We start from the raw sequence: 18553 nt of genomic DNA, 5'->3' as shown, positions 1-18553 counted from the left end.
TGCGTGGCACTCTCCAAATGACCAGCAAAGGACACTGGAGAAACAACAGACCACCGTCATTTCTAAAATGGATCGACACAAACGGATCATCTCGATGTGCCAGACTTAAGCAAGTCAACAAACAACTGCTGTCAATGGTCAAGGGTGCCCCGGTACTCACATGAGCTTGTGTGTGATATGCTATTTCCGGTGTGCGATAGAAAAGTATAGATCAGGTTTCATGTTTGATGCAATGTTAACCAGGAAAAAGTAACTAATAAGAATATACAAATTCCCCCCTGTCTCTGCCAGTAGGCAAAGACAACTTAGGGTTGTGTATGGTATGTTGCCATTTGTCTATCTTAAGAAGATATTTTCAAGAACCCTGAAATGGAGATTTCTCATACAGATTTACTACTGGCAGTGGCAACACGAAATCTGATCAGCCGAACACAAACAACATTGTCCAACCGTTAACAATATCTGCACAGCACAGTCCTTCGCATCACGTTACAGACAGCAACTCCAGCAAGCCAAAACTACGTATAAGTAACTTTAGAACGTGTGTAAATCAGCACTGCATAAGTTCAGTGTATTTGTTACGTAAGCAACTGAAACCATGGGTGAAGAAATTAGATAGAGATGCTCCGATCAATCGGTGATCGGCCGATATTTACTCAATTTTACCCAATCCAATTTACCCAATCTGTGATCGGCAATGAATTTACCCTATTTGCGATCGGCAATTTACCCCATCTAGAGAAACCATCTTATACCATATAAGTGGTATAAAAGTCAATCAGATATATAGTATAATCCCCTTCCTCCCCACACAGACAGGTACAGTTTTTACGTGGGTATTCAAATGTTCCCCTTTTACGCACAAGATCGGTATCGGCCGGTCATGATAAAATCAATCGGTGATCATCGGTCCCAAAAAACCTGATCGGAGCATCCCTAAAATTGTGTGTGTGTGTGTGTGCTGTGCAGTGTGTGAATTTGAAGAACAGCAACCAACCCCTTAGCTTGTACTGCTCCCCGCTGATGGCGTTGACCGTGAAGGTATGCGAGTCCTCGTCACTGGGGGAGATGACGGCCCCTGCCAAGGGCAGCGTCCCGCGGGGCTTCTGGGGGCGCGACTGCTCGTTCACAAAGTACTCCAACAGACCCGCCTCATTGTTCAGGACAAAGAACCTGTGCAGGAGGAGGTCCGAGAATGGAAGGGGAGACTGAAAAACACATACTAGCAGCAAGAGCCTTGTTTCATCATGCCAGATTTGGAGGAAATGTGTGAAGGAATCAGGCTCCTTTTTTTACTTTGCTTAGACGAGTCACGACATTGCTTAATATGCACTATGGCAGAATATATTTTGACTGTATGTATAAACAGGATATATACATAAGACAGGTCGTTGACATGGCAAAACAACAATTCACTGGCGAATTTCACTGCTTCACAACACAATGCAATCCTTAACTTTCCCAGGATGGATTCAAAAACCCTGATTTGTTCAGCTGGTGTAGTGTTGGGAATAGGAACCTGCATATTTCCAGTCATCAGTGGTACTGGTGCAATTTTCCAATTCAGGCAGTGCTTAATTTCAGCCGGAGCTTGGCGGAGCTCAGCTCCGGTACCTGTCACTTGAGCTCCGGGAGCTCAAGCCACCTGTAGAGGCAGCTCCGGTAGCTGTAGAGGGCGCTCCGCCACCCCAAATGCACATTACAATATACAATACTCTCTATTATTATTTTAGTTTCATTTTCAAGTCAACTAGGCTTCTTCCTCGTCATAGTTACTTCTATTTCCAGTACGATTCCAAAATAAAACATTGCTTGAATGATCGCATTGCAAGTACAAACAAAGAAAACACTCTTATTTTGAAATGTGTGCCCGTTTTGAGAGGAAATAGGTGGCTATGGAACCCCGGCGTCGTGTGGCTTGACGCCTCACTGTTGACGGTGTCGGATGCGTAAATAAAAACAACTCTCGTCTCGCACTTTTGCAATTTGCATCTGTTGTCGTTCGTTGCATATGGAATACGGAACTTCCGTACTTTTATGGAGCAATAGATTAACTCATGCTACTTGGAGTTTAGCCTTGGGGACCGCATTTTGGTGAGTTCTTATGAACAGAACTGACTGCATTGCCAAATATCGCAAAGACACCCGGCTTTACAACATGGCTCGATCATAATCGAATATCATAAAGCTTGCTTTGGTGGGCCCGAAATAAAAAAAAGACTAGTACAGAATTAAGTAGTAGTAGCATTATTGAGTTGTCGGAGGAGGAGGAGGTAGGAGGAGGAGGCGGAGGAGGAACTTGGATAAGGACAACAACGCGCATGCAGGTATACATTGTGTACTGTTCTGATGATGGGCCACCCTAACTTAATACTGTATTTTATACAGTATCTAATATAACGTTGAGCCGCTGTGCCAACTGAACTGCAAATGCCTACTGTAGTTGTGTGTTGTGAGCCGGCGGGCCCCTGTGTTAACTGCTGCTGCAAATGTTATTGATTGACTGATTGGATGGATTTTATTCCGTTTGTAGAATGGGTACAGTTCAAACGAAAGCCTACACAGGTCAATACAAAATCTGACTGCTATGAGTATAAAACCAGAAAAAGCTTAAGACTTGTTACTTCAGGGTCCTCCATTTTCAATTCATCAGAACATTTAAAGACATATAAAAACGTCTATATGCCTACTCTATTGTGTTCTGATGGGTGGGCTGGCCCGGCCGTTGGTTGTGCTAAAAAAACGAATTTTGCGTGTGCATGTGCGTGCACGTGTGCGTGCATGCGCGCGTGCACATGCACGCACCCGAGCTCCGGCACCTAAGAATTTAGAAATTAAGCACTGAATTCAGGCATTTAGCAGACACTCTTAATCCAGAGCGATTTACAGTAAGCAAGAACAATACATCAAATACAAAACAATAGTCATCATGAAACAGACGAAAGCTAAGAACCTAACAGTGCAATATCTATATAATGAAACTATGTGTATACACTATAGAGTGCTATGTCTAGTCTACATAAAATGCCATCTAAGTTACTGGTACTAGCTGATATCTACTGTACAGTACCTAGTACACAGGTGTGGTTGTTGTTACTCACCTATACTGCCACCCTGTGACAAGGTTGGTGTATTTCATTAAGTAGCCGTCAATATTCTCCATGTGGTCACTAGAGTAAAGATAGTAAAAAAGAATTTAAAAAGTGATTAAAGTCATTCTCTTGCCACCCGGAGTACAGCTTTTTCCCCTCCCTCTTCTACCAGATATGATATGTAAGTGTAGCTTTTTCACTTTCAAACGGACAACCCTAAACATCAAACCTATGAGCCTACATGTGTATGAATGACACAGACGTATTATGTCACTTAAGTCCACACAGTTTTAGTCCAGTGCTCATTTCACTGGACAATTGAATGCCACAGACGAAAAACAGTCCACACTATTGATCCATAATGTATAAATGATAGATAAGGGTTCAGGACAACGAGGCCTTTTCGTGGAGGGGTCAGAATGAAATTTGGACTTAGACTGTTTGTCTGTGGTACTGGTGAAATGATATCAGTGTTTTTCAACCCTTTTCATATCAAGGTCCGTTACTTATTCAGCATTTGAGCCACGGACCACCATTTGATGACATTTAGACTCTCAAACCCAAAACTAAAGAATACTTTGTTATTGTTGGATAAGATTTTGGCCACAATTCAATGCTGTATTGATGTTGGTACCAATATTATATAACAATTCTTCTACATTCTCTAATTGTGTAGACTTCTTGTAAATTAAGTAATGCAGATGTTATATGTATATAACAATAATTTAACTCTCAAATGGACCCTTACGGGTCCATTTGATTTCATTTTACACTCAAGAGTTAAAGATCTAATAAGGGTCCATTTGGTTACCAACTCTCCATCATTTAGCTGGGGACCACCTGGAACCCCCTCAAGGACCACTGGTTGAAAACCACTGAATGATATGCTGGTGGAGCCTTTCACTACTGCTGGGTGAAGTTAACCTGGTGATGTATAATGCTGGCTCTCAATATTGGCTCTGGAAATGGGGGCCCCTCCCCGTCCCCAGCCCTTGACATTAAAATGCTTGCTCGGTGAGTCATTCAGACCCAGGTGCGCCAGTTGAGAGTGCTGCAGTGGAGTTGTTAACTGAGTTACTAGTTTAGCTGAGTTACTAGGGCGGCTGTGGCTCAGGAGGTAGAGCAGGTCGTCCAATGATCCCGGGTTGGTGGTTCGAATCCCGGCTCCTCCTGTCCACATGTCGAAGTGTCCTTGGGCAAGACACTGAACCCTACATTGCCTCCAATGAGTTGGTCGGTGTGAGCTTGCCACCATTGGTGTGTGAATGTGGCGTCCAGTTGTGTCATGGTGTTTTTTTTACTGGTATCACAGCGTTTTAATGACGTCACCTGCACGCACGTGCATGTGCGCATCGCGGCATGCACACAGAACAGCTGATATAGCCTAAGCCTATTGTTAAATAGTGTGTGAGAGTTTTAGACCAACACAAAAGTAGACTTAAAATAGTCAGACAAACATCTTTACTGCACACTAGCGAAACTAAAAAGTTTGCTTTGGACGAATGAATCTGTTCTTTGATGGAGGAGGAGGCATTCTTCTTGTGTGCAGAACACCTCAGCAGCAGTAGCCTACTGGAGCCAGTCTACTCCTGTAAGTGTGCATGCTTACCGTAAATGTGCATGCTTACCGTATACGTGCGCTCAGGTATAAACAGTTAAAGCTGTCCAGCAGTTATGCAAAGTAGTATCCATTTGATTCGGCACGGACGGTACTTGACACGGCGTAAAAATAGGTGGGGGGGCGCCAGTAAACCTAGACCACTGGGTACTTGGTGCGTCTTGGAAAGTCTGGTGACGCGAGGTTGATTAGGTCTTCTCTTGAATCTAGGGGGACGCGTTCTAGCGTGCACGCACATGCACTGTTCCGTTCCGTCCCTGCGCGTGCACATCAAATAATTACTGGTACCACGGCGTGGTACTGCGTTCTACGAGCATGACACCACTGCTGGCGTCGACTGTTCGCCGCTTCACCTCCCAATGTATGAATGAACCATTGTAAAGCGCTGTGAGCATTTGGAAAAGCGCTATAAAAATGCGTTACTAGGTTAGCTGAGTTAACAACCTAGTAATGTAATAGAAAACGAACAGGTCCCACCACGCAGTGATGCAAATAGTCAGCATTCTGCATCCTTAAGACTCACAAAAATGAGAAAGGACGCAATGCAATCATGTCACCCTCCAGAGGTCCTGGGATGCATACTGTACTCAGTACTGTAACTGTACTCTAACGTTGTTGAAGTAGGACTCATAAAATGTCCCTGGGACCCATCTAAAAGACCACCCCTGGGTCCCGGGACCCATTACATCGAAAACCTATTTGCATCACTGACCACGACAGGATTGATTGATTGAAAATTGTATTAACAGATTGCGGAATGGGTACAGTCCAAGGAAGGTACACAGGTACAACTGCTAAGAGGATAAAACCAGAAAAAGCACTATTAAAGACTTGTTTACATCAGGGTCGGTGCTCCATTTTCAATCCATCAAAAATCAATTAAGAACTATAATTTGACATTACACCAGGCTCTTAATATATAGTAAACAAACGTGTTAATGGTTTCAATGTATGAGCCTGGCTGCACTGTTGAGATCGAAAATGAAAACGGTACCTTGTATTAAACATAGCAAGGCTCTCATAAGGCTGTGTGTATTGGTGGGGGGGGGTACTTCACAACACCACCTCCATTCATTAATTCAGTCTCACTTTCAGACATAGCCTAAGATTTAGACTCTTCGTAGATGTATTTATCGATTCTGACGTGAACTGAAAATGTAATCTACGAGAGTTTAAATCTTAGGCTATTTTTTCAGACAGTAAACCTGATTGATTGATTGAAGTATTTATTAACAGTTTGCAGAATTACAGTACATTTCAAGTACAACTCAATAAAGAATCTGTGGAAGACACCATAAAGCATTACACTTGTTTACAATAGGGTCCACCATGTTCAATTCATCAGAACATTTAGAGACGTAAAAATATACACTTCTATACAGCCAAAAACAGGAAATCATCATAGAGGAGGTAATAAGGGAAAATAGGGATGGGGGGATTCAGATTTTACGGGGCCATGCAGTTTCGAATTGCAGCCGTGCAGGTGCCCATTGAGAGCAGTTTTGAAGGAGTCAATGGATTCACATCATGTCTTCACGACTGTTGGTAGGGCGTTCCACAATTTGGTGGCATAGGGGCGAAATGAATTTCGTCCCTTGTTGATTGTACCGAACAACATCATCAACCACATCCAACCTACCTGTACTGCCAGGCTTTCCTCCCCGGGGTCGGGGTCCTGCTCTGGGGGGGGACCAGGACAGCATCCGACTCGTCGACATTATTAATGCGCAAAGAAGACGCCGACAAGGTGGTGGAGGTGGCTTCCCCTTGCATAGTCATCATGGCATTGATTCGGTTTAAAAAAAAAGGCAGCAGGCAGCGCTGCTATAATATAGCAGCAGCAGGCTAAGTGTTGTTGGTTAGCCGGCCGGGGTGGCAATAACAACAACCACAACCCTAGTCCACCACCAAGCAACCCTCTCTCTCTGCCTGGCTTTAAATAAGCTTTATGGTCAACCTGTGCTAAGTGCTAAGTCTTTCTTGACAAGAAGGAATAACATCCCCATATACCCATCCCTACCGGACCGGTGTAGGTACAAGATATTAGGATAAAGATATTGAAATAAGTGGCTGTGGAGCTCCTGTTAGCATGTGAGGCTGCTAACTATCATGCTAATAGACAGTCTTCTATTTATTTATTTCACTGACTGACTGATGCTGCTTTGCTTTCCCTTGCGCGAGGACAAAGTCACGTGACCCCGCTGGGTGGAAAACGCTTCCGCGTTGCCGAAAAAAACAAAAACACAATAATGGGCGTGGTCTGGTGCATAGGTCTGGTGACTGTGCGTACGACGGTGTCGCGCGAGTTGGAAAATAGCCGATATACAAGCCCACAGCCCGTCGCGGAAGCGACGGGCTGTGGGCTTGTATATCGGCTATTTTCACTTCCGCGTCGTCATGCGAATAACAAAAGTGGGCGTGGTCTACAAAGAGTGCACTGAGGCCAAGTTGAAAGTTGAACTTGTCGGGATTCCGAAAGAAAGTGTCGAAAAAACAGTTACAAAACTCACTGGAAAACAGTGTTATTATTATTCCCCGCCTGGGACACCTGCTGCACCATTTAATTAATGACCCAATCCAACGAACTGAACTAAATATAAACTATGACCCTATTGTAAACAAGTGTAAAAAGGAAAGCTGGTGTAATGTAAAACAAGTGTAATGCTTTAATGGTGTCGTCACACAGTTAACAGATTTTGTATGGAGTTGTGCTTGAAATGTACTGTAATTATGCAAAACTGCTAATAAATAGGCCTACTTCAATCAATCAATCAATGAACACCAATAGAAATAAATGATTTTACCTTTTTGTTCCAGACCAGTTGTGGGAGAAAAATCCTATTCCTATAGTTCCTAGGATTGTTCTGTGGAGAGGAGGAGGAGGAGGAGGCGTGGAGAGAACGAGAACCCGAGGGAGGGAGGAGGGAGGAGGGTGTATTGTTGTTTCATGAAGGGCGTACGAGGAAGTTATCAAACACCCCAAATTCATTCGTTTACTTTACTTTGAACTGTTTGGGAGTTGTATTATAGGCATAGGCAAATAAACAACGAAAATATGCCCGGAAAGAAAGTGTGTATCGTCGGATCTGGGAACTGGTAAACTTGCGTTTTGATTTGTACAGTTAGAGAATAGAGAACAGCGATTCATTCATCAAGCATTTATTTATTTATGCAATAGCCTACCATCGTTTTATGATGTGTCCTGTCATGCATGCCACTGTCTGCAGGGTCGCTGTATAGCCGTTAAATCCTGTCAATCCGGTTTAATTTGACACATTTTCTCTGCTCCACGCCCTTTTAAGTGTTAAATAAATAAATACAAATACAGTGTTTTTAACTAAACCAATAAGGCCGCCATCAGCCATTCATTTTTTAACAAATTCATGTCAGTCACATTTCTTCCACTCTCCTGTAAACGCAGTGAAAAGTATGGGCCACCTTATCACCATCAAATATAGCCTATGCATCCTTATCGACTGTTGCCAAATTAGGGCCACGTTGTAGTGCCAAAATCAAATTCAGGTTGATTGGCCACATATAGATTTGGATTATGGAATTGGCATTGATGGTGGATATTGTACCATAAATGTAGGCTAGTATATCCTAACTGCATACCTTAATTTCCTTGCCTTGTAGGGGTTCAGCTATTGCCAAGATCATTGGACACAATGTCAAAGGAAACAACAGGTTCGACCCCATGGTTAACATGTGGGTTTACGAAGAAATGATCGAGGGACAGAAACTCACAGAAATCATAAATACAAAGCATGAAAATGTAAAATACCTGCCAGGTCATCAGCTGCCCAAAAATGTGGTAAGTGTCACAATTTTTGGGGCTTTTACTGTTTGATAAAACAGATTGACCAAGGCAGATGATTATATATATTGCTGTTTGTGCATTTGACTTTTACTGCAGTCTTGGAACTGGGCTTGATTGTATTAATTGTAAGAAATTACACTTTGTGTGATCTGTGAACTACACTCTTATTACATACATTTCATCATCATCTTTCGACCGCGGTCGAGATCATGGATTTCACAATGCCACGGCAGACTTCTCGTAGACTTCTCGGTCCTTCATTGCCATCCCCAGTTCCTGCTTACTTACATACATTTAAAGACAACTGTGCTCATGCAAACATTCTTGAACTCCAATAGTTAATATTAAGATATATTTCCTTTGGTATTTCTTTAACCCATTTAGACCTGTGAACTGATTCTACAAACGTCTTCTAAATCATGACAGTTCTCAGAAAAACCCTATGTTTCTATATCAGTGGTTCTCAAACTATTTCATGTCAAGGACCCCCAGAATTATATGTAATTGGCCAACGGACCCCAATCTCAAAAGATATTCCAGGGACCCCCCAGAAGCAAAGATTTGAGTTAAAAAAACGTTTGCTGTGAAAGAATATTTATATTCAAAGATTTGTGCCACCTTTTCATCATTTTTCAAAAATGGCACATCTGCAAGCTCGTATGAGCTTGTAAATCTGCTATTTTTCAATAGCTAAAGTATAACATAATGCTTAAAAACACCAAAAGGGGAATATTGCAATAATAACGGTCATTGCTAATGTGGACAACAACTTCTTCTTTGTCTGATGTCTGAATAGGTTGCAGTTCCAGAAATCACAGAGGCCGTGAAGGGGGCCAAGATCCTGGTCTTTGTCATCCCGCACCAGTTCATTGGGAAACTCTGTGAACAGATGAAGCCTCACATTGCAGAGGGAACCATTGGGATATCACTCATCAAAGTAAAACCCTATAATAATACCTACCAGTGGTTCTTAACTCTGGTCCCATCCTGGGGACGAATACCAAACGAGTCGCCCATTTATGCTTAAACGGTTAAACCCAACCTTATTCCTAACTTTAACACTAACACTTTAATCATTGACCTCCAGAAACCTACCTCAGAGGTAACTAGATTAAGCCAGACTAAATCTAAATATAAGATTGAGAAACTTTTAGTACATCTAGTAAGACTAAACCTTAATTGCCCAGACTCTTCTTCAACAAAGATGGCGAAAGCAAACATTCTTTGTTCGGTTTTCGGTACTCATACAATAGTATGGTAAAAACACTGAAGTCCTTAAACCAGAAACTTAACCTCAGTAAAACTATGCCTAAACCTAACCCTATTCCTAAACTTAACACCAGTAAAACTATGCCTAACCCTAAACGTATTTCTAACCTTATTCTCAGTCAAAATAAAATAAAGAATACAAGAACCGCCGCACCGAGCGGTCGGCGTGAGGACGGCGGAAAAGAAGCGAGGGCCAGATGGATTATGGGCGACGGTACCTGATACCCTGGGGACCAGAGAGATTAGTGATGCGGTCTTGTGATTAGCCAACGCGATGTGGTCTTGTGAATCAAAGGTGTTTAAAGTTTTGGGGGGGGCGTCTGGTTAAAAGGATAAGGTTATACATGGCTCAGGCCAGGGATCCCTGTCTCTGAATCGGAATACTTTTCCAGGCCTGTAATTTCCTAATTTTAGGGGCAAGGCTACTTGGTCTTACTCTATGGTGTTATTTTAGGGCACAAACACCAAACAGATTAGTCGACAAAAAAAATGTGGACTAAATATATTGTTTTCTGACCTTGTGAAATGGGCAGTACACAATGTGAATAACACACAGAAACAATTAATTGATTTTTTTATGACGTAGTATTAACTGAATGCCACAGACGAAAAACGGTCTAAGTCCACACTATTGATCCATAATGTATAAATGATAGATAAGGGTTCAGGACAACAAGGCCTTTTCGTGGAGGGGTCAGAATGAAATTTGGACTTAGACTGTTTTTCGTCTGTGGTACTTGTAACCGTCTATGAACTACAATTCCCATAATGCTTTGGTCCATGGCATCATGGACACTTTGAAATACTAAATTATCTAAAAACACACATAAAAAAACCCCCAGGAGTGTTTCTTGTCTCCCAAACATCATTAAAATAAGATCTGGTTGCAAAAGGGGTGAAGTGTGAAGGAGCACATGATCACTATTGTGTCCAGTAATTGAACCATGGTTTACCGTAGGGCGTGGATGAAGGACCAGAGGGTATGAAGCTCATCTCAGACATCATCAGAGAGCAGCTGCTCATCGACGTCAGTGTCCTGATGGGGGCCAACATCGCTAACGAGGTGGCAGACGAGAAATTCTGCGAAACCACTATCGGTCAGATTTCCTTTTTACAAATATTATATTGGATATATATTTATTTGCGTCAGTATCTTATTTTGTCAATTAATTACACATGCATTATTTTGTATCTATACATAACTGATGATTGATAAAAGTATAGTATAGTTTTAGGAAACCTTTCAATCTATCAGAATGTACATACTTTTGTACTGTAGGCTATGCCCAATATGTGGAAATTACACGTTTTAAGTCATTGTTCTTTGAGACCAATTATTGATATGCTCATATCAGAACAAAGGGATTTAGGCGTCGTGGCTCAGGGGTAGAGTGGCCGGATGGTAACCGCCATCTGCCAGTTCGAACCTGCAACCGCCAAGGTTGCCAGTTCGAACCCGGGCTCCCCCAGAGTTAGTGTCGAAGTGTCCTTGAACATGACACTGAACCCCTAATTGCTCCTGATGTGCTGGTTGGTGCCTTGCATGGTTTCCGCCGCCATCTGTGTATGAATGTGTGTGTGAATGGGTGAATGTGTCACCCAATCTATGTAAAGCGCCTTGGATAAGGGCGCTATATAAATGCACCATTTACCATTTAGGTTTCCCTTTTAAGGCAGTTGGTTTTGGGGGGGTCTTTCTAACATGAATTATAATCTGTTTTTCTTTATATTGGCGAAATCCACAATGTTTCATCTTGAAAAATTTACTATTGTTTATTTTTTGTACATTCATTTAATCCTGTTCAGGTGCAAAGAACGAAGCAAATGGGGTCATCTTCAAAGAGATGCTCCAGACTCCCAACTTCCGCATCACGGTGGTCCAGGAGAGCGACACAGTGGAGCTCTGTGGAGCTCTGAAGGTGAAGCCATATTCTAAGCTTTAACCCATTTGTAAGACCCGAGGCCGATTCTACAAGTGCCTTCTGAATCAGTACTTCTCCGACACCCCCACTCTCACAGATAGGTGATTTCATCCCCCCCACTTTTAAACACCTGACTGTTTTCTTTTTTTCTTCTTTTTTTGAACACCGGAACATATAATAATGAATTGCATTTTATAGCGCTTTTCCAAGTGCTCAAAGCACTTTACAATGGCTCATTCATTCATACATTGGGAGGTGAAGCGGTGAACAGTCGACGCCAGCGTCCTCACTTCCCACATTCACACACCAATGGCGGCAAGCTTACACCGACCGACTCATTGGAGGCAATGTAGGGTTCAGTGTCTTGCCCAAGGACACTTCGACATGTGGACAGGAGGAGCCGGGATTCGAACCGCCGACCCAGGGATTATTGGACGACCTGCTCTACCTCCTGAGCCACAGCCGCCCGTATGAATATGAATAAAAATTCCATCTCTGTTCGGCTTTTAGGCTTTGAAGTTGCACAGGGCAGATAATAACAAATACTGACACATTTAAAAACTTCAAACTTTCTAGAAAACCTTAATAGTGGAAATAGCTGATCTACAGTGACGCATTGTGAGCTTGTAGATCTTTCCACTATTCCTGGAAATGTTTGAAAATATATGAGAAATCTTCAACATGGAAACGATTATGACAATCATGGCAAAATAATTGGCAATAAAAATAATTAGCGATTAGACGATTATGTAGTAATTGTGCCAGGCCATCTCTCTCTCCCCTCCTGCAGAACATCGTGGCGGTGGGCGCTGGTTTCTGCGACGGCCTCGGGTTTGGGGACAACACCAAGGCGGCAGTGATCAGACTGGGTCTGATGGAGATGGTGGCCTTCGCCAGGATCTTCTGCAAGGACCCGGTGGACTCCGCCACCTTCCTGGAGAGCTGCGGGGTCGCCGACCTCATCACCACCTGCTACGGCGGACGCAACCGCAAGGTGGCCGAGGCCTTCGCCAGAACCAACAAGGTGAGATGGATGGCTAATTAGTTTTTGCATTTTCGGGATCACAGTGTCAATTTCTTCAATCAAGTATTGGGTCTAACCGTCCCAATACTTGATTCTGAATGGCTGGTTACCGTCACGTGACCGTTGTAAATTTCACCGATAACCCGCACCTTCAATCACTTTATATCATTCCCAGCTGATTCCGCATCTCTGTAGCTGTACTGGGGAAGGGGAGCGCTTGATTGCCGTGCGGGCGTCTAAGCACCGCCCGGCTCATATGACTGTGAATGTGTGGCTCCAGGCAGCCCCGTAAAGACATCAAGCGCTATTCTCCCCTCACATAGCCTACTTGCCGAGCAAAACAAGGAAGTGATGTGGCTCGCTCTGGTGGCGCAAAGTGTAGCTACTTTTGTGAATTTTATTGCTATATGTTTGTAACCGTTTTAGAAAAGCAATACGCCTTTTTCTTATTGCTTTAATTTATAACACAACTTTGGTTCTATTGATCCTGTGGACACTCTTAGTCAGTGCATGGAATTCAAAGGGAAATATCTCACCTTCCCAAATGAGTGCTCCGTCATATAGCTCAACAGTAGAAATGTTGGTGCTTGTGCAGGGGAACCAGGTTCAAATCCCAGGACATGGGGGGGGGACATTAAAGTAAATAAAACGTCTTAATAAAACTGTATCGAAAGTTGATTGAGCTGAAAGCAGCATCATAAATGCAGTGTATGTGTGTTTTTGTCCCTCCAGTCTATCACTGAGCTGGAGGCAGAAATGCTCAACGGCCAAAAGCTCCAGGGTCCCCAAACCTCGGCTGAGGTGTACAAGATCCTAAAGAAGAGAGAGATGGCTGACAAGTGAGTCCATTTCACCTCCGAACCGATTAAGCCTGAGTTATACTTGTGCAGATCTACTGAGGAGCTTGTAGTTCGGCTATTTTGATGTGCGCTACTTAACACATTTTGGGCGGGAACCCCTTTTCGTGTTTTAAGCATTCTGTTCTACTTTAGCTATTGAAAAATAGCAGATCTACAAGCTCATACCGCCACTTGGTGGCGCGCTATGAGCTTGTAGGTCTGCTATTTTTTAAAAGTTGTGAAAATGTGGCGCAAATCTTTGAATATATATTTCAGAGCGAACATTTTTAACTAAAATATTGGCTTCTGGGGGTCCCTGGAACTACATAATTTGAGATGGGGGTCTGTGGCCCAATAGAGATAATTCTGGGGGTCCATGACATGAAAAAGGTTGAGCACCACTGACATAGAAACATGGGTTTTTCAGAAGAATGTTAGGAATTAGAAGCCTTTTTATTTATTCGACCTCAGTCCAAAATGGGTTAACTAACGCTTTAGTTGGACAATCCAACCAATAATCTTAGCCTGTCAACTTTCCATCAAATTCCATGTACACCGCAGCGCTCCTACCCCATCTTCTGGAGCTGACGTGTAAATGCACTTTGTACCACAGTTGGCTAGACATTTTGTCCAGTTGTGCACCGTGGAGAATCATGCATGTTTACTTTCTAGCTGAACACTACAGCAGGCGCTTATTCTATTTAACTAATTTGTGCACCTTCAACCTGACATGGGAGGACCAGTTGGTGATGTCATCTAGCGAAGAGTTTGGTGATAAGCCCATATACGGTCAGCACTCTGTCAATGACATGATTGGACTCCTCAGATTCTTAGCTATAGGTGTCTCATTTATCAAACTTACATTCAGTTTCTCTTAGCACTGCGCAACCCAACTAACTTGTTATTATTCATTTGATTGATACAAAAGGGAATGTGCACTAGACGGTGCACAGTGGATCACATATGGCTCAAAATGTCATTCTCTGGTAGCAACAATATAATGAGTAGCACATTGTTGAAGGTTAAATGTATTTGATTCGTATACATTTGATGCCTTGTTAATTGCATTCATGTGATGACCAGGTTTCAAATGTCTTTTGTTCAGAGGAATAAAGGTTTTTTTTAATCAGTGTCGGGAACAGACATTAACACTTATAGCGCCATTGGCCGAGATCCACGTCAATTAAAGCTCATTATTTATTAAACATTTCCTGAAAGATCTGATTGGACCGCATGGTTCTGCTTGTATGTTTTGTGCTACAGGTTTCCTCTGTTTTCCGCTGTCTACCTCATCTGCTTTGAGGGAAAGGCGGTCAAAGACTTCATCACGTGTCTCCAGAACCACCCAGAACACATCTAAACGGACCGCTGTGTCTCCAGAACCACCTAGAACACATTCTAAACAGACTCCAGAACCACCCAGAACACATCTAAACGGACCACTGTGTCTCCAGAACCACCCAGAACACATCTAAACGGACCGCTGTGTCTCCAGAACCAACTAGAACACATTCTAAACAGACTCCAGAACCACCTAGAACACATTCTAAACAGACTCCAGAACCACCTAGAACACATTCTAAACAGACCGCTGTGTCTCCGGAACCACCCAGAACACATTCTAAACAGACCGCTGTGTCTCCAGAACCACCCAGAACACATTCTAAACAGACCGCTGTGTCTCCAGAACCACCCAGAACACATTCTAAACAGACCAGAACCACCCAGAACACATTCTAAACCGACTCCAGAACCACCTAGAACACATTCTAAACAGACTCCAGAACCACCCAGAACACATCTAAACCGACTCCAGAACCACCCAGAACACATTCTAAACAGACTCCAGAACCACCTATAACACATTCTAAACAGACTCCAGCACCACCCAGAACACATCTAAACGGACCAGTGTGCAAACAAACGGCACCGTCAGTCTGTCACTTACAGCAGTGGTTTTCAACCAGTGGTCCTTGAGGGGGTTCCAGGTGGTCCCCGTCACAGCTAAATGATGGAGAGTTGGTAACCAAACGGACCCTTGTAGATCTTTAACTCTTGAGAGCGTAAAATGAAACCAAATGGACCCGTACGGGTCCATTTGGTTTCATTTTACGCACTCAAGAGTTACATTATTGTTAAACCTCTGCATTGCTGTAGACTTTTTTACACAATTAGAAAATGTAGAAGAATTGTTATTTTGATCAACGTTTGCCTGTTATCTCATGGTACCAACATCAATACAGCATGGAATTGTGTGTCAACGATAGCAAAATATTCTTTAGTTTTGGGTCTGAGGGGCTAGATGTCATCAAATGGTGGTCCGTGGCTCAAATGCTGAATAGATAATGGGCCTTGATATGAAAAGGGTTGAAACCACTGACTTACAGTACCAACAGGGTCTGAATGGGATTAATGGTCAAAACGCATAAGAACAAAACTACAACTTTGGCACTTTAACTTCACTTGAAGTCCTCCTTTCTAAATTTCGCCAACCTTGCCTTGATTTGTGCATCTTTTTTGCTACTTTAGTATTTAGTAACTATTTGCAAAGGATGAGGTTGTTTTATGTCAATGTAGCAGAATTGGTTATCACTGTACATGTAGGCCTAATCGTCTGTATAGCCTATTCCTATTGGCAGATCACTCTGTATAGCCTGTTCCTATTGGCAGATCACTCTGTATAGCCTGTTCCTATTGGCAGATCACTCCACTTTAGTTGGACTTGAGAGAATGTTTTATGAACCGTTTTCCTTGTATCTAAAAATGGTACTGCGCAGTCTAAAATTCTATAATAAAGTTTATTTACATGAAACTGAAATATTTCTTTAATCTTTTCATGTATTTATTTCTGAAAGAAAGTTTTGTTGCATATTGCTGTTTCCATTGACAGACCACGGGCCAAATATAAAGCCCTGCATTGACTTCTTTCAGACAGCAGGTGTCAGGGCAACTGATTTTCATCAATTATTGTATTGTCAAAAACCATGAAAAACTGGTATTATTTAAACATACTACATACTAAATACTACATAGTATGTCGTTTTTCATTGTTTGACGATTTAAAAAATGATAAACCATAAACGACACACTATAGTATGTTGTTTTTCATGGTTTCGATGATAAAACCATTATGAAAATCATGAAAAACGTATGTCGTTCACTATAAAAAATGCAGACCAGAGGTCCAGAGGGGCAATCAGTGAGATGGGTGGAATCAGTGAAAAGAGCTAAAACATGGGTTTAATTAAAGGTCAAAAGACAAATCCAGCCATTTCATTTCCTTAGTGATGTTCTTAATGAAACTGTGAACGTTTAGCAGATGTGCTTATTGCTGACAGAAAGGTAAACGGGTACGGGACGCAGGGTTCTAACTAAGGTCTGTGCAGTGTCACTCAGCGGTGATCTGTCACGGCACTGTTTATGGCCAAACGCAGCGCTGAGAGGAACGTCTCCCTCGCCTCCCCCGTCTCTGTGGCACATGCCCAGGAACGACTGGGGCCCTGAAGGATGAAGGCGTGGCACACATCTGGAGAAATGAGAGGATGGAAGAGAGAGGGGGGGGGGGGGGGGGGGGAAATAGCTCAACAGGTTTGTTGTGTAGGAGCGTATGCTGTAAACCACTAAGTATAAACACTGGTCAGTCAGGATCACAGAATGGGTCACATTTTTATGGGTCCCTTTATTTTATTTTTCCCCCCACATTATTATTTCAGAACATTTTCAAGAAGCATTCCCAAAAAAAGCAAAGATTTTCATTAATTCAAAACGGTAATTTCGTGAAGAAATAAAAGCCTATTTTCACTAGTTTGAGTCCCGGGCAAACGTCTAACCTCTCTTTTGGTTCTCGACCTGAAACGTTTGGGTAACCACTGCTGTACACGTGCTATTCCGTGCCTCAGCAATAAGCTGTGTGCAGACCAGAGAGACCACGTACACCGTGCAGAACAGTGGTTGTCAAAGTGGGGGACTCGAGGGAGTTCCAGGGGGTCCCCAGCAACATGATAGTTGGAACCAAATGGACCCTTATTTGACTGTAACTCTGAGAGTGTACCCTGACGGGTTCATTTGATTCCATTTGTACACCCTCAGAGTTAAATTAACATTGATTTTACAAAAAAGGGTCCCAGAGATAGAAATGCTGTTAACACCTTGAGAGCCCGGGCCTATTTAATCCATTAATAAAATGTGCCCATCGTTTATAGCGCCCGGACCACTTTTACCGACGGACCGGATGTTGTTGTGAATGTGTGTGTAGCAGCTAACAATAGCCACACCACTCTAGACACACTTATGTTAACTTTATGAACTTAAATACATTGGACACAAAAAAGGTCATGTTTGCATGTTTGGAATTGGAACAGCAGAAATCAACGATATATCAGTATTCCGATATTAACCACCCATGTATGGTGTAGAACAGTGGTTCCCAAAGTGGGGTCCAGGGACCCCCAGGGGTCCTTGAGGGAGTTCCAGGGGTTCCCCAGCTAAATGATAAGTTTGGAACCAAATGGACCCTTATGGGTCTGTAACTATAGTCTGAGAGTGTACAAATGGAACCAAATGGACCCGTGAGTTCCATTTGTACACTCTCAGAGTTAAATTAATATAAATTTTACAATATAAATTGGGGTCCCAGAGATAGAAATGTCATTAAATGGGGGTCTGTAGCCTAATGCATATCAAACTGGGGGTCCTTGAAATTAAACGGGTTGAGAGTCACTGCTGTAAAAGCCGTAAAAGTCTTCTCTTATGGGGGTCCCTGGCATAGCTTTTCACATGGGGGTCCGCTGGCTGATTGGTGTCAATTTGGGGGTCCTTGACATGGAAATGTTTGGGAACCCCTGGTGTAGAAGACTCACAGCGCGTGTGCAGGATCTCTCTGCACGTCAGGCTGGCCAGCGCCACGGAGGCCAGGAAGGTGTGCGCGTGGCGGCAGGAGAGGGCGAACGGCACGTGAGCCACGCTGCGC

The 18553-nt window shown here is 42.9% G+C and overlaps 3 protein-coding genes across 6 annotated transcripts in view; 1 reads left to right on the top strand and 2 right to left on the bottom strand.

The window, feature by feature from the left end:
- Positions 1–7699, bottom strand: part of osbpl11 (oxysterol binding protein-like 11) — a gene marked incomplete at its 5' end in the record, with an annotated part of 34349 nt that extends 26650 nt beyond the window's left edge. For 3 of the 4 annotated variants that reach the window (XR_013789144.1, XM_079495462.1, XM_079495464.1), the window contains 3 exons: positions 998–1173; positions 3102–3170; positions 7515–7699. Coding sequence is in view for 3 of the 4 variants with exons in the window: in XM_079495462.1 (XP_079351588.1) it covers positions 998–1173; positions 3102–3170; positions 7515–7699 (430 nt within the window). Of the gene's footprint in view, positions 1–997; positions 1174–3101; positions 3171–6349; positions 6903–7514 lie in introns of those variants that run through there. The other variant, XM_079495463.1, reaches the window with a different exon arrangement.
- On the top strand, positions 7666–16396 carry LOC306917311 (glycerol-3-phosphate dehydrogenase [NAD(+)], cytoplasmic-like). The gene is made up of 8 exons (XM_079495475.1): positions 7666–7806; positions 8347–8524; positions 9327–9467; positions 10758–10896; positions 11606–11718; positions 12512–12745; positions 13478–13584; positions 14848–16396. Exons 1-8 carry the CDS (start codon positions 7766–7768, stop codon positions 14942–14944), a joined length of 1050 nt encoding a protein of 349 aa, XP_079351601.1. The 5' UTR covers positions 7666–7765; the 3' UTR covers positions 14945–16396.
- Positions 16397–16756: 360 nt separating this feature from the next.
- The window catches only part of LOC306917310 (epithelial cell-transforming sequence 2 oncogene-like), an 11809-nt gene continuing 10012 nt past the window's right edge, over positions 16757–18553 (bottom strand). The window contains exons 12-13 of the mRNA XM_079495474.1: positions 18444–18553; positions 16757–17110 (exon numbers count right to left, since the gene is read on the bottom strand). The exon at positions 18444–18553 is cut by the window's right edge and continues 63 nt beyond it. Coding sequence (XP_079351600.1) covers positions 16977–17110; positions 18444–18553 — 244 coding nt within the window. The 3' untranslated portion in view covers positions 16757–16976. The remainder of the gene's footprint in view (positions 17111–18443) is intronic.

Source organism: Electrona antarctica (assembly GCF_951216825.1).
Source record: "Electrona antarctica genome assembly, chromosome: 24".
Lineage (NCBI taxonomy): Eukaryota > Metazoa > Chordata > Actinopteri > Myctophiformes > Myctophidae > Electrona > Electrona antarctica.
Note: the sequence above shows the minus strand (reverse complement) of the source record. Positions and strands in the feature narration are given on the sequence as shown.

What these genes read in the sequence shown, in the direction of transcription:
- LOC306917311 (XM_079495475.1), top strand. Translation starts at nt 7,766, where the DNA reads ATGCCCGGAAAGAAAGTGTGTATCGTCGGATCTGGGAACTG. An exon ending in ATCAGCTGCCCAAAAATGTG is followed by an intron (nt 8,525 to 9,326) that starts GTAAGTGTCACA and finishes ATGTCTGAATAG; the next exon opens with GTTGCAGTTCCAGAAATCAC. An exon ending in CCTTCGCCAGAACCAACAAG is followed by an intron (nt 12,746 to 13,477) that starts GTGAGATGGATG and finishes TTGTCCCTCCAG; the next exon opens with TCTATCACTGAGCTGGAGGC.